The following is a 14028-nucleotide window of genomic DNA, read 5'->3' on the forward strand; positions in this document are numbered from 1 at the left end:
GCGAAACCCTAACCTCTCTCTCTCCGAGATGCCGCAAATAAGCTGGGTATATCGTCTACAACCGTGCATCGAGCCAAAAAACGAGCCGGACTATCGACTTACAAGAAGCTAGTGACTCCAAATCGCGATGATAAACAAAATACGACGGACAAAGCGCGATCCCGGAGGCTGTACACGACGATGCTGACGAAGTTTGACTGCGTGGTAATGGACGACGAAACCTACCTGGCTTGAAAAGCAGCATTTTCAAAGCTTCCGGGACTGTCCACCAAGAAATTTACGTGAAAGAGTGTTTAAATAAACGTCTGCTGCCTTTCCCGAAGAAACACGGTTGTTCTGTACTGTTTTGCCGGATTTGGCATCTTGCCATTACGGTAAAAAGGCCATGGAGTGGTACGACGCCAACAACGTGCAGGTGGTTCCCAAGGACAACCCAACACGCCAGGGCTCCGCCCAATTGAGAAATACTGGGCTATTGTCAAGTGGAACCTAAAGAAGACCAAGAAAACTGCTAAGGACGAGCAGCAGTTCAAGGCAAACTGGCTTTCTGCGGCGAAGAAGGTGGACAAGGTGGCTGTACAAAATCTGATGGCAGGTGACAAGCGTGAGGCACAGCAATTCGGATTTGGAAAAGCGAAAGCCTAACTGAATATTTTTCCTGAATTTTATACTAATTGAACTTGAAAAAGAAATTTAATTTGATTTTTTATATAAATGATTTCACCGATTTACACGCGTTTTCCCTTGACCAAATTTTGACCGTATCACCCTTTATGTATATGGAAGCTTTATCTAAATCTGAACCGATTTAGATTGTGCTAAATTTGAGTAGGATTAGTTAATAAATAAGGCTATTATCAATAAATTTAGAAAACCTTATATTATTTTGGCCATTGAAAAGTGTATATTATTTTGACCAAGGAAAAATCACATATAAGTGAAATGCGTCTCCATCTCGAAAATGCCTCTAGATTTACAATTTCAGGCAAATTGGATAAAAACTACGATTTCTATAAGCCCAAGACCCCAAATGGGGAGGTCGGTTTATTTGGGGATTTTATCAAAACCAAGACCGATATAGCCCATCTTCGAACTTGACCTGCCTGCAGACAAAGGACGAGTTTGTGCAAAATTTCAGCACGATTGCTTCATTAGTGAAGACTGTAGCGTAATTACAACAGACAGACAGTCAGACGGACATGGTTATATCGTCTTAGAATTCCTCCCTGATCAAGAATATATATACTTTATATAGTCGGAAATCGATATTTCGATGTGTTACAAACGGAATGATAAACTTATTATACCTCCGTCACCATTCTATGGTGGTTGGTATAAAAATGAAATATAAGAAATAAAAGTTTTGGGGTTTTTCCGACTTATATCCATTATCTACTGTATTCCCCTCTGGACATATCCACTTTTTATCATACTTTACGCTAACGTATGTATGATGTACTTATATATGGAAAAAATGTGTCTCTGCCAAATATTGTCATTTCATTGTTTTCAATTTTTTTTGTGCAAATTTCACTCGAGCTCTTTGTTTTGCTTTTGCTGACACAAGAGATGGTCGCTTAATGGATTCTTTCATTCCACGGAAAATCTCAACTGGAATCACACTTAATATCTTCATTTTATTTCCGTCACCAAAGAAACGAACCATCAATTGTGAAATAAATGAAATGTGTTACGGGGAAATTCAATACAATGAGCAAATTTAATATGAGCTGAAAACAAAGAAGACTATTATCCATGTCTCATTTGCCCTTTTTAGCTCATATTTTGTGATTGTATAGAATTTCCTTGAATACAAATTACAAGAAAATTAAATCTGAAGAATATATTTAAGTTTGTTTATGGACTGCATGCAGGACTATATTCTGTATTAATGAAGGTATGGTGAAACCTATTGCAGCCCGTATCTTGTCTAAATAGCATTTCAAGAAAGAGCATCTCAACAAATAAATAAAGTCAAAAGTCGAGGGGGCCTACTAACTTATATTATAATCTTCATCACCGCGTAGACTTGTTGGTACCATCACAAATCCATCAAATTTATTCTAAATTGAAATATATTTGTATTTAAAACTGAAGCGAGCTGGACAATTTTTTTTAGAAATTCTTTACAAATAAAATTTGAATCAGCAAACGCTCTGGGCGAAACACAATGTAGTAAATGAATTTGGGAATGATTAAACCTAAAACCATTTTTAATGCAATTGGGCAAAGTGCATTTATAATTTATCTGGCGATACGTACGTATTGGAGGTATAGGACAATTTGAAGCATTTTTACGATTTTGGCTATTTAGCAGTGCCGATTTCGCAGGATATTGGATAGATCTCGATAAGTGGTCAATTGTCAGTTGTGTGATATTATTTGGCCAAATCGGGCGACATTTACACAAGTCGGAGCTTTATCCAAATCTCAACTGTTCTCGGGAAAGTGTGTACAGAAATGAACACAGAATTTGGTGTAAAATGTGGATTTTTTTCCTATATTCTATTATTCTGTTGCAGTGGTACACGAAATTTTTGCAAAACCCAAACTCTATTAATTTCAATTCTTTAAAGATATTTGTCTTTATGTTAAACAGCATTTTTTCAAAAATTTCTAGAAACACAATAGTATTCTTGGAGAAGTTTTACGAAAATGCTCTTTATATGAATTTTATGAGTTTCAGATATTTATAGCTTTCTACCTTGATATGAACAATATTGTTAAATAATATTCAGCAGTGTATTAGAATTCTATGGTATAACATGTAAGACCATATATGTATATATTCCAGCATTTATCATTGCATATATTAGATATACAAAATTTAAGTAATGTCATGATATCCTTGTGGTCACTGAGAATATATTTTGCATATTTGTGCAAGAAAATTTGCATGGTTATTCCAACATAACAAAAACGAACTTATCAGGGCAACTGTGCATGCAAAATTGTATGTTATTCTAGATATTTCGGAAAAACTTAAGAGTAAGGACATACGGTACAATTTCTTGCCGCTTTCTTCACTCTATTGTGGTTGAAATTATGGAACTCTATAAAATGCAAGCACATAGGAAGGAGATTTGCTGAAATTCTATTCGGGTCATTATTTTGTATAAATATGCTTAAAACATATATGGGAGCAATATCTACACCAATATGTCTGGTTATTGAAGATTTTCCAAAGAAAAATTTTAATAGAATCGAATGATTACGAGAGGTCGTATTTGTGATCGCTCATACATCCCAGCAAAAACTGGGTAACCACATGCGATATTTTTAGCATTACCAGTAGTCAATTTCTTTCGGTTCACAGCATTGTCAGAGTATTACAATTAATGGGACTCACTCACTCACAACAAATATTCGTTAACAGTGAATGGCTTTGAACGTTATATCTGTAATGTACACGACTAATAATTCGTTGCTGATGCATATTTTTAAGTCTTAAGATAGCATCGTGGAACTTGGAAAGAGTCTCATGCTCTACCGACTGAGCTAGCCGGGCTTCGTTTTGGCAAGTAGCTCACGTCAAGTTGATATCAACCAAATTTTGACGGATTTGTCAAACATGTGCAATAGAGAATTGCCATGCCAGAATTGCATTGCCAATCAAACGGAATCCTTGAAGGTCCTTGATACGAAAATGTATCTTCTAGATATATTTCAATGATAATACACCCGTTGCTTAAATATAAGGAGCAACTTTGATTCATAATTACATTAATTTAATTATGAATGGAAAAAAAATTGGATCATCCGCGACACATACCATTTATGTACATTCGGCCTATACTACTATTCGGCCTGTGCTAGAGATATGAATGATATGATGTACATAAGAAATAATAATCAGCTGGCACATTGGCTGAGAGAGATATCTCGAGAGAACAAAAAAAACAAACCAAAAAATATTTTGCTTCCACAGGCAAGTCGATCAAAAGCAACTGGACAAAGAAGCAAGTCTATCAAAAGCAATTCGACAAAAAGAGTAATAAAACCTGAACTAGAAGTATTTCTTCTTTTTCGTCTTAGTCAAAATATTTTCCATGGTAGAAATAGTTTATTTTTCCCTGAGAAATGCATAAATCTAAAATTTGGAGGACTTAGACTATTGGAAATAATATGTGCTGGATTGGATGAAATACGAAATGCTGCGATTTGCAAAATAAAAATGGAAATTTTGGTAATTGGAAAAATTTTGATAAATGTGAAGTGATTTTAATATAAAATTTATATTCATTAAAGGAATTGTGAACAAAAGGAGAAATACAAACTCGGTATGGAAAAATTCGGTATACAAAGGGATCTTCTGACGATCTACCCTTATTATTATTATGGTTGGCCATTAAATTTTTAGTGGAAAAAAGCAATAATTTCCAGCGAAGTCTTCTCGATTTATTTTTCCATATAGAGCAATAATAGTAAAAATATTTTCCGTGTCTAAGAACATTTGTATCATCTTCCCAAATTCTACTTTCTTTGTGAATTGCAAAGAAAAGATGAATAAAATTTTGTTGTCGTTTTGATTGTTTTATTTAAGAAAATAAATAAAGTTCGTAAGTAAATTTTTTTTTTGCGATATGGCTTAAAACGTCCACTACATATCTTGGGGTCCGGGCGAGAAACTTTTTTGTAGCCGTCGGTAAATTCAAAATTATGAAAAATTTAGGACCACAAATAAAAGTTAAATCGAGCATGCCTGATTCGTAACCATTACGTTTTCAGATCATGAACGTTGGATGTTGTTTTGACAATGCATGCTGTCATTTTATCGTTGTCAGATTGACACCGCCTGTTCTTCATCTATGTGATTTTTTCTATGGGTGTATGTGTGTCTGAAATATCGGCCTGCCACCACACCTAACCTGATCAAAATTAGTATATGCCTTCTACTAGCCATGCACAAATTGGTCCATATCGGTCCATAATTATATGTAGCACCCATATAAATTAATTCCCAAATCTGACTTCCGTACAAGCCAAAAACAATCTACCAAACTTAGGACAAAATTTTACCAAAAAACTACAAAACAAAAAAATTTTATTTTATTTAATTTTATTTCGGTATAAAATTTTGTCAAAGTTTTATTTCTATAGAAAATCTTGTTAAAATTTTATTTCTATATTTTGTCAAAATTTTATTTCTACACTGTTGCCACCCAAGCCAAAAATAATCTACCAAACTTAGGACAAAATTCCACCAGAGCTCCTGGGGGGTTACTATGTAACTCGATTCGAAAGTTAAATGTTACGAAAACGGATTTTTCCTACCAACTAACTCGAATTGGCAAATACATTTGCTACTTTCGAGTTGCCACATCCGATTATCGGATATTCATACTCTACTTTCGTATGTGCATCACCATGTACTTCGAATTTAGATGTCAAAGTCGCTCGAAAGTAAACATTTGTACTCGTTTAATATTATATTAACGGAAAAAATTAAAATATTAAATTATTGGCACCAAACGCATAAAAATGTAAGTATTTGTTAAATTTATATATATCAGTAGATTAATATTTATAAAAATGTTTTTTAATAGGGAAAATCCAACAAAAAATGTAAACACCAAACAAAGACAGTTTGAAATAATGCTAAATTTTATGAAGGAGCATCCGCAGTTGGCTAAGGGTTACATCAAAGCTCCGGAAGCCAAACAAGCCACCAATAATTTATGGTCTCGATTGACAGAAGAGCTAAATGCAGCCGGTCCACCAATGCGGGAAGTGGTCGGTTGGAAAAAGGTATGCAATTGATTGTTTGCCCATAAATGGAAATTAATTATTTCTTTTTAGGTTTGGGCAGATCACAAGACCCATCTTAAGGCCAAACTGCGAAAGAATCGAAATAATTTTTCGGGCACAGGCGGAGGACCAGCAAAATTGTGTTCGTTCACGGCGCTAGAAGAAGGTGTCATAGAGTTGCTGGATATGCAGAAGGCGGTAGACGGTATGAGTGGAGTCCGAAAATTTGGGATTAATAATAGTACCCCCCAACCAGCGATGACACTAGTACGGCCACAAGCAGTAAGGACACCGAGGAAGTCGTCGCAAATATGCTCAACTCCATCATAAATAATCCGAGTGAGACGGATGCTTTAGTGTCCCCACCGCGTTGTTCATCATCTCGTACAGCCAACACAACACAATTTTCTTTGAATCGTGCTCCTCCAAAAAAACAGGCATTGCTAGAAAAGCAGGTGAATGGACAAATGGACTACCACAAGGAAGAAGAAGTAAATAGTAATTTAAAGTCTTTAGTTAAATACAAAAAAAGTCAAGTGGACGTAGAAGAAAAAAATTATAAACTTAAAAAAAGAAAATTCGAGCACGAAATGAAATTGAGTGTGGAAAACCAAAAACTAAAACTAGCAAAGCTCGAATTAAAGAGAGATATGCTAGAAATTGAAAGAAGCCGCTATCAATAACATATATAATCTACCGTTGTCTAGTATTTAAGTTTCTTATTACTTTGTAAATCTAAGAATTACTAAATAAATGAATTACTATGTTACAGATTGTTTTTTATTTGATTTCTTAGAGATTGGGCTATGGTTAAGAACTGATTTCTGTCTTCAGAAGCTGGAACAGCTGTTGAGGTCGGTTCCATTTGTTCCACATTAATCGGTATTTCTGGTGGTAGTTCGACATTATGTTCTAAACAAATATTGTGTAATGCACAGCATACATTCAATATTTTTGTGACCATTTTCGGTGCATAATGCAATTCTCGAGCTGCAAGCAAACATCGAAATCTTCCCTTCAGAACACCAAACACACGTTCAATAATTGATCTTGCCTTACAAAACTGTTTGTTAAATCTGCTCTCCGCAGAATGATCATTAGCGGTCCTGTACGGAGTGAGGATCCATGGCTCTAATGGATATCCAGAGTCTCCTAGAATAAAATGCATCTTAAATAAATGATAAATAACATTAAAATAATCAAATTGACTATTAACCACGACGATTTGTCTCCATTAATAAATGCATCCTTCAAAAACTGACGTTCGTCCGACAGGCTCCAAACGTGAGAGTCGTGCGATGCTCCTCCATAACATCCATTCACTGATCTTATGCGCATAGTATGATCGCATATCTTAAATAGCAAAGAACATGGTAGTAAAAGGTGGGATGATTAAAACAACAATTTATATTGGAACATACTTACCACCATTGCATTTATGCTGTGCTTAAGTTTCCGGTTGAAAAACAAGTGCTCGTTTTTAGATGGTCTGACCATTTGAATGTGAGTACCATCAACAGCTCCTATTATCCCTGGAATTCCGGACATGACATAAAACGAATTTTTAGTTGCTCGTTTTTCATCATCGTTCATAAGGAAATTTATATGTTTGGGACACAATACATTCTCTATAGCATTACACACTTCTTTGATGCAGTTTGACACAGTTTGTTGTGCCAAGCCAGCAAAACGGTCTTGACCGATTTGGTGTTGGTACCCACCTTGACCAAGAAACTTAAGTGTAATTTAATTTCAGGTGTTACACCAGTCGATCTTTGTGTTGTTGGCAGCTGTGATCTAATGCTCTCCAACACATAGTTAAAAGCTTCTTTGTTAAGCCGGAAATTTCGCACAAACCTATAAATATAAGTATAAACTCACGAACAACATACATAACACGTTGGTACTTACATTGCATCCGTTAATTGCATAAAATCTACACCATCGCGTAAGATTCTGCGTTCCATTCGCTCATCTTCATTTTCCATCCAAAGGGCAACCGAATCCATTTTTGTAACGCACAAATATTATTTACTTTTTATTTTAATTGTTTTGACGTTTCATGTAATAGATGTAGCCAACTCTGAATAAAACATTCGAAAGTACTGCCAAAAATGTTAAGAATTAGTGACAGCACTTTTCACTCGATTCAAAACTCTTACATGGTAAGACTATAAATTCGGATCGAATACAACTTTCGAGCTGTTCAAACTTTCGAATCGAGTTACATAGTAACCGCCCTGATCATTGGGACGCTTACAAGAAGAATCTGAGAGGATACAAGCGAGAATTGAGAAAGGCTCAACAAAACTCATCGAATGTTTGCTGCACCAGTATTGAGAATACGTCCGAGGCTTCCAGACTACGGAAGGTACTAGCATCCACTAACTCCGCTCCCGATTTCATTAAAACATCGGAGGGCAATTGGACAACGTCCAGTGAGGAGACGCTGGAGGTACTATTGGACACACATTTTCCTGGAAATCAGACGGTTGAACCATGTTCTGGCGGTCCCACAGTGGCTCAGCGGTCATTTCCTATCGAGGAAATTGTATCAGAATCTAGAATCAAATGGGCGTTAAATAGCTGTGGTCCATTCAAATCCCCCGGACCTGGTGAAATTACTCCGGCGGGGTTGCAAGCAGTGACTGAAAGAATTATCCCCTGGTTGACGGTGATATATAAAGGATGTATAAACTAGAAAAAAAAGGATAAAAGTGGTGGCATATGCAGACGATGTGAGTCTAGCAGTCAAAGGAAAATTCCCATCCACAATCAGAGATATTATTCAGAGGGCCCTCCGCATGACTGAGAAATGGGCGAAAGACAATGGTCTTGGGGTAAATACTGCAAAGACAGAATTAGTCATGTACTGCAAAGATCGCAAAACTCCCACGGTTAAGCCCATATCCTTAGGGGGTATTGAAATTCCCTTTGGTGAGTGTGCAAAATACCTTGGCGTTATTCTGGACAGGAAGCTGAACTTTAAGCTTAAGATTGAAGAAAGAGCGAGAAAAGCCACGGTAGCTTTGTACTCGTGCAAGAAGTCAATAGGAAGAAAGAGGGGACTAAACCCGAAAATTGTGCATTGGCTATACACGACAGTGGTTAGACCTATAATGCTATATGGTGTTGTAGTCTGGTGGCCGGCGCTGCAGCAGCCGACAAGTTTAGATAAAGTTCAGCGTATGGCGTGCTTGTGTATCTCAGGCGCATTCAGCAAGACAGGAACAAATTCCCTTAATGTCTTGTTGCATCTATTGCCTTTAGACATTTTGGCCAAACGGTCAGCTGCAACAACGGCTGTGCGGTTACGCAAGCTATCGCTATGGTCGGAAAAAATGTACGGCCACAGTTCGCTCCTCAAAATAATGCCAGATGTGCCTAACATAGTGGATTACACTCTGGCGAAACCACTTTTCGACAAAAAGTTTGAAATTCTAATTCCCAACAGTGAGGCGTGGTGTACACAGACCCCTGGGAATAACAGATATATAGATTTCTACACTGATGGCTCCAAATTGGATGGACAAATGGGGCGAAAAAATTACCTAATCACTGTAGTGTTTTTTGGCTGAAATATTATCAATAAAAGAGGTGGAGAATTGGCTGAGATGTAATGTTCCAAAAATTGTTGGCATTAATATATACTCAGACAGTCAACCTGCAATAAAATCGAAAACGGTCATCGACTGCCGCAAATCTCTCAACGAGATGGCTGAGCAGTACAATATTCACCTAATATGGGTGCCTGGCCATAGGAAAATACCGGGGAACTCTCAAGCAGATGAGTTAGCAAGGGTAGGAACTACCTTACATATTCCAGGCGAACTAGAATCTATTGGTAATGCTTTGGCTACCTGCAAGCTCTTACTGCGTGAGATGGCTGTTATGATGGCAAATGTTCGATGGGAGAATTGCAAGGGTTGAAACGACACCAAGCAAATATGGCCCCATTTAAACTTGAACCGCACACTAGATATGCTAGTGTTCTCAAGACGTCAGATATCACTTCTGATATCTGCTATAACGGGTCGCTGCCTGATAGGCGAATTTGCAAAAACTATTGGTGCGAAGTATAATGACTACTGTATGAGCTGTCAGGAAAAGGAATCAATTAAACACCTCTTGTGTGAGTGTCCTGCATTTTGTGTAAGGCGCAAGCGAATTTTAGGGGCATATAGCTTTAGATTACTGGCGGACCTGGAAAACGTTAACTTAAGCAGTCTGTTAATGTTTTTGGAACAATCTGGTTGGTTCAACAAAAGAAAATAATAGTGAATGTTCAGTGGTTAAAACTAGAAGTGCCCATATGTAACAGGTACTTTTAGTTAAATGTGGTATAACAATGGACTCAATAGTCTAAGTGAGCCTGAAACTTAAACCTAACCTAGGACAAAATTTTACCAAAAAACTACAAAACAAAATAATCTTATTTTATTAAATTTTATTTCGGTATAAAATTTTGTCAACGTTTTATTTCTATAGAAAACCTTGCGAAAATGTTATTTCCATAAAAAATTTATGGAGTACCTCATTGTAAATTCTACCAAAACATCAAAAATTCTGACGATTTACTAAACAGTAAAAAATCTACCGTTTTAAGTAAAATTCTTCCAACTGTAGCAAACGTGCTTCCGGATCCTCGTGGAGGAGCAAATTTCATGCGGTTTGGTTATATAGGTATTTAGTCTGCTTTTTTAGCTAACATTAACTCGATATGGACTAGCTTCAATGTTAAGAAGTTTTAAGATACCTTGCCAATTGTGGATTGCAGTCATTTATAGGACTTTGTGCGTAATCCATGATGGAGGGTATATAAGATTCGGCCTGTATTATTGTTATACCATAAACCAGATTGTGGTCAGGGTATAATAACTTTGATCCGCCAAAAAAATGTGCCTATATATATATACCGATCGACTCAGAATCACCTCCTGAGACGATCTAGCCCTTCCATGTATTTGGTGTTGACAGGATTCCGGTTGCATTTATTATCCGATCTTAACGAAATTAGGCACATTGCGTTTTTTGTTTATATGGTACATATCGCCCGATTTCAACAAATGGGGTCATATTACGCTTTTTTACAAGTCGATCATCTTTAAATTCTCTGAAATGTAATTTTTGACATTGCCATTCAAGTGCAACCCATTTACCAAACGATCTTACTCAAATTTGGGAGCCACCGTGGTGCAATGGTTAGCATGCCTCCTTGCATACACACGGTCGTAGGTTCGATTCCTGCTTCGACCGAACACCAAAAAGTTTTTCAGCGGTGGATTATCCCACCTCAGTAATGCTGCTGACATTTCTGAGGGTTTCAAATCTTCTCTAAGTGGTTTCACTGCAATGTGGAACGCCGTTCGGACTCGGCTATAAAAAGGAAGTCCCTTGTCATTGAGCTTAACATGGAATCGGGCAGCACTCAGTGATAAGAGAGAAGTTCACCAATGTGGTATCACAATGGACTGAATAGTCTAAGTGAGCCCGATACATCGGGCTGCCACCTAACCTAACCTACTCAAATTTAGCAAAAAGTATTCTGCAAAATATCATCCAAATTGGTTCACATTTAGATATAGCTATCATATATATGTAACGCCCGATTTTCCCCCAAGTTGGCACAATCTAATCTTCTATAGTATAAATTAAGCCTGCCAAAAATAGTAGAAATTGGTTCAGATTTTGATACAAATATCTCCCATATGTTTGTACCACCCGATTTTCTCCATAATATTCTTATTTATTAACCAATATTACTCAAATTTTTATGTAGCCGATTTATTGCTCGATTTTCATAAATTTGGATACATTACTCACCCTACTTTACTGACTTGTTTTATAATTCCCATTAATACAAATGATCATCTTTTTCATACAATGCTTTTCAAAACTCTTCCATTCACCTTGTCAGTACTCAAGTACTTAGATATATCTAGGCAATTTAGGGCCTCTACACAATGCCCTAATAAGTACTTGAAGATAACGTAAGACTAAGTTCACGAAAGTGAACTTACAAAGTCACAATGACAAACTCGAATTATTGCCAGAGATTTGAAAACAAGGACTCGAAAAATGACTAAAGAAAACTTTAATGCAAAAACTTTCAAAATCAACAAAGCATTTCAAATAGCAAAGAAAGGCCAGAACCATGTCACAATAGCAACAACAATGTCTTGTTTGCATTCCTTCCAAATAAGTTTGTTTGTGTTTGCTTTAAGCAAGTTTGCCTATGTGCTTCCGGGGTTTTCCGGTTACAGTGGTAGTTTATTTAGAATTTTGTCTTTCTTATGTGATAGGGGTTGAAAAGTTAGCATTTCACGTAATTCAATGCAGGATTCAGGTAAACCAAACAAAAGTTTCGTCATGAAAAAACATCGGACCCACTAGCATTGTAGGTCGGATTCCACATTCAAGGCAAGCTGCAGGAGTCTTGCAATTTAATTAAAATTTTACAAATTCGGTTGCAATCCGATGATATTTGAAGCCTTTGTAAAATTCTGTTCAGTATTAGGCGGTTTGTGGTATTCAAGATATAAAATCCTCACAACTTATGAAGGATTTTCATACGGATTTATGTAAAATCTAAAGACATTCTTTGGGTTTGAAACCAAGTAAATTCCCTTCAATAGAAAACACAGTAAACTATGATATCGGTGCCGAATTTCCCATCAATATGTTTGATTGGTATGAGACTCCGGATGTATGGGGAAAATCTAGAATAATTTTAAGATGGGTCTAAATTGTGTAACTGTCACACTGGGCAAATATTTGACAGAAATCAAAAAATAATTCGACGCCACAGTCAAACCAGAAAACATTTTTATCTCATATTAGATATGTAACATAATGGCAGGATTATTTTCCCCAAAACGGCATCCTGATATTTCGAAATTGGTTCAGGAAAAAAGTAGTGTGCCAATACCATAAGGATTGAGAGTAGGCTCATTACTACTTACACTGAATGCAAAGTTTTCTTGTCTGAGGAAGGAATGTTTAGAAGAACGAAGTTTTCTTTTGACTATATCATACCCTAAATCTCGCCTGCTGAATTAGTAAACCTAAGCACATGTGGAGTATAATTGATATATGTTTGGGAGATAAACCGCATTTCCATATTTAAGAACATTAAGGGGACCGAATTTATAGGAGCTTTATTTCAATGCCTGATATTAGGAGCTATACTTGATTTTACATCTGCAGATTTAGTACACACAAAGAAGAAATATGATTGTCATGATCATATTCGAAGAGCAAAATATTATGATAGAAGCTATTTTTGCGGGGACCATGTAACATTTTCACCTGCAGCCATGTTGACTCAGTGAACATAGTTCTAACAAAACTATTATTGTCCTCATCTAAAGTGTTCTTTGTATCAATATACAAAGAAATTAGTTTGAATAAATACACAATGGTCATGATCTAAAAGGTTCTGGTATTCGTCAAAAATGTTTTTCTCCCAGTTCAAAAAACATGGTCACAACCGAAAGTGTTATGGTCTTTATGAAAAAACTTTTTTCATCGGCGAAAACAGAACATCACTTGAGATAAGAAAACACAAAATGATTTTTATTTATTTGTTTATTAACTAATTGTTTATTTGCATTTATAATGTCGTGCAAGCAAACATCAAATATTTTTGAACACTATATTTTGGTTCAATTTCAACAATAAATAAATCATTCCATATTTCCGTCGTCCCCTCCACCATAGGATGGCGGGTATATTAACTTTGTCATTCCGTTTGTAACACATCAAAATATTGCTCTAAGACCCCACAAAGTATATATATTCTGGGTCGTGGTGAAATTCTGAGTCGATCTAAGCCTGTCCGTCCGTCCGTCTGTTGAAATCGCGCTAACTCCCGAACGAAACAAGTTTATTGATTTGGTCGGATGGTATTGCAAATGGGCCATATCGGTCCACTTTTACGTATAGCCCCCAAATAAACGGACCCCCAGATTTGGCTTGCTGAGCCTCTAAAGGGCTGTGGAGTCGGAGTCGGAGTCTTGGAGTTGGAGTCTGAAGATTTTGCTGGAGTCGGAGCCGTAGTCGTAGAAATTTTGCGCGACTCCCACGAAACAAAATGTGAAAAACACTTCATATCTTTCTAACTAATGAAATATTTCGATGAAATATTTCACGGTGATGTAAAGATTAGGTTTGACTAAAATATGGGCTGAATTGGTCAATTGCAGTGTCCATTTTTAACATATTAATATATCGATTTTTGACCATATATATATACTCTTGATAAAGGTACAATTTTAAGGC

The 14028-nt window shown here is 36.4% G+C and overlaps 2 protein-coding genes across 2 annotated transcripts in view; one reads left to right on the top strand and one right to left on the bottom strand.

Annotated features, from left to right (window-relative positions):
* dcma (decima) overlaps positions 1-14028 on the bottom strand; it is a 482124-nt gene that overhangs the window by 158015 nt on the left and 310081 nt on the right. The gene's annotated exons all lie outside the window — the stretch shown is intronic.
* LOC142224011 (uncharacterized) lies at positions 5221-6456 on the top strand. The gene is made up of 3 exons (XM_075293818.1): positions 5221-5483; positions 5547-5748; positions 5800-6456. Coding segments are annotated over exons 1-3 (483 nt in total). The 5' UTR covers positions 5221-5481; the 3' UTR covers positions 6079-6456.

The sequence above is a fragment of the Haematobia irritans genome, chromosome 2, assembly GCF_050003625.1.
Source record: "Haematobia irritans isolate KBUSLIRL chromosome 2, ASM5000362v1, whole genome shotgun sequence".
NCBI lineage: Eukaryota > Metazoa > Arthropoda > Insecta > Diptera > Muscidae > Haematobia > Haematobia irritans.

Excerpts from the sequence above, each read along its gene's own strand:
- LOC142224011 (XM_075293818.1), top strand. Across the intron at positions 5,749-5,799 it reads AAGTGGTCGGTTGGAAAAAG|GTTTGGGCAGATCACAAGAC; the intron begins GTATGCAATTGA and ends ATTTCTTTTTAG.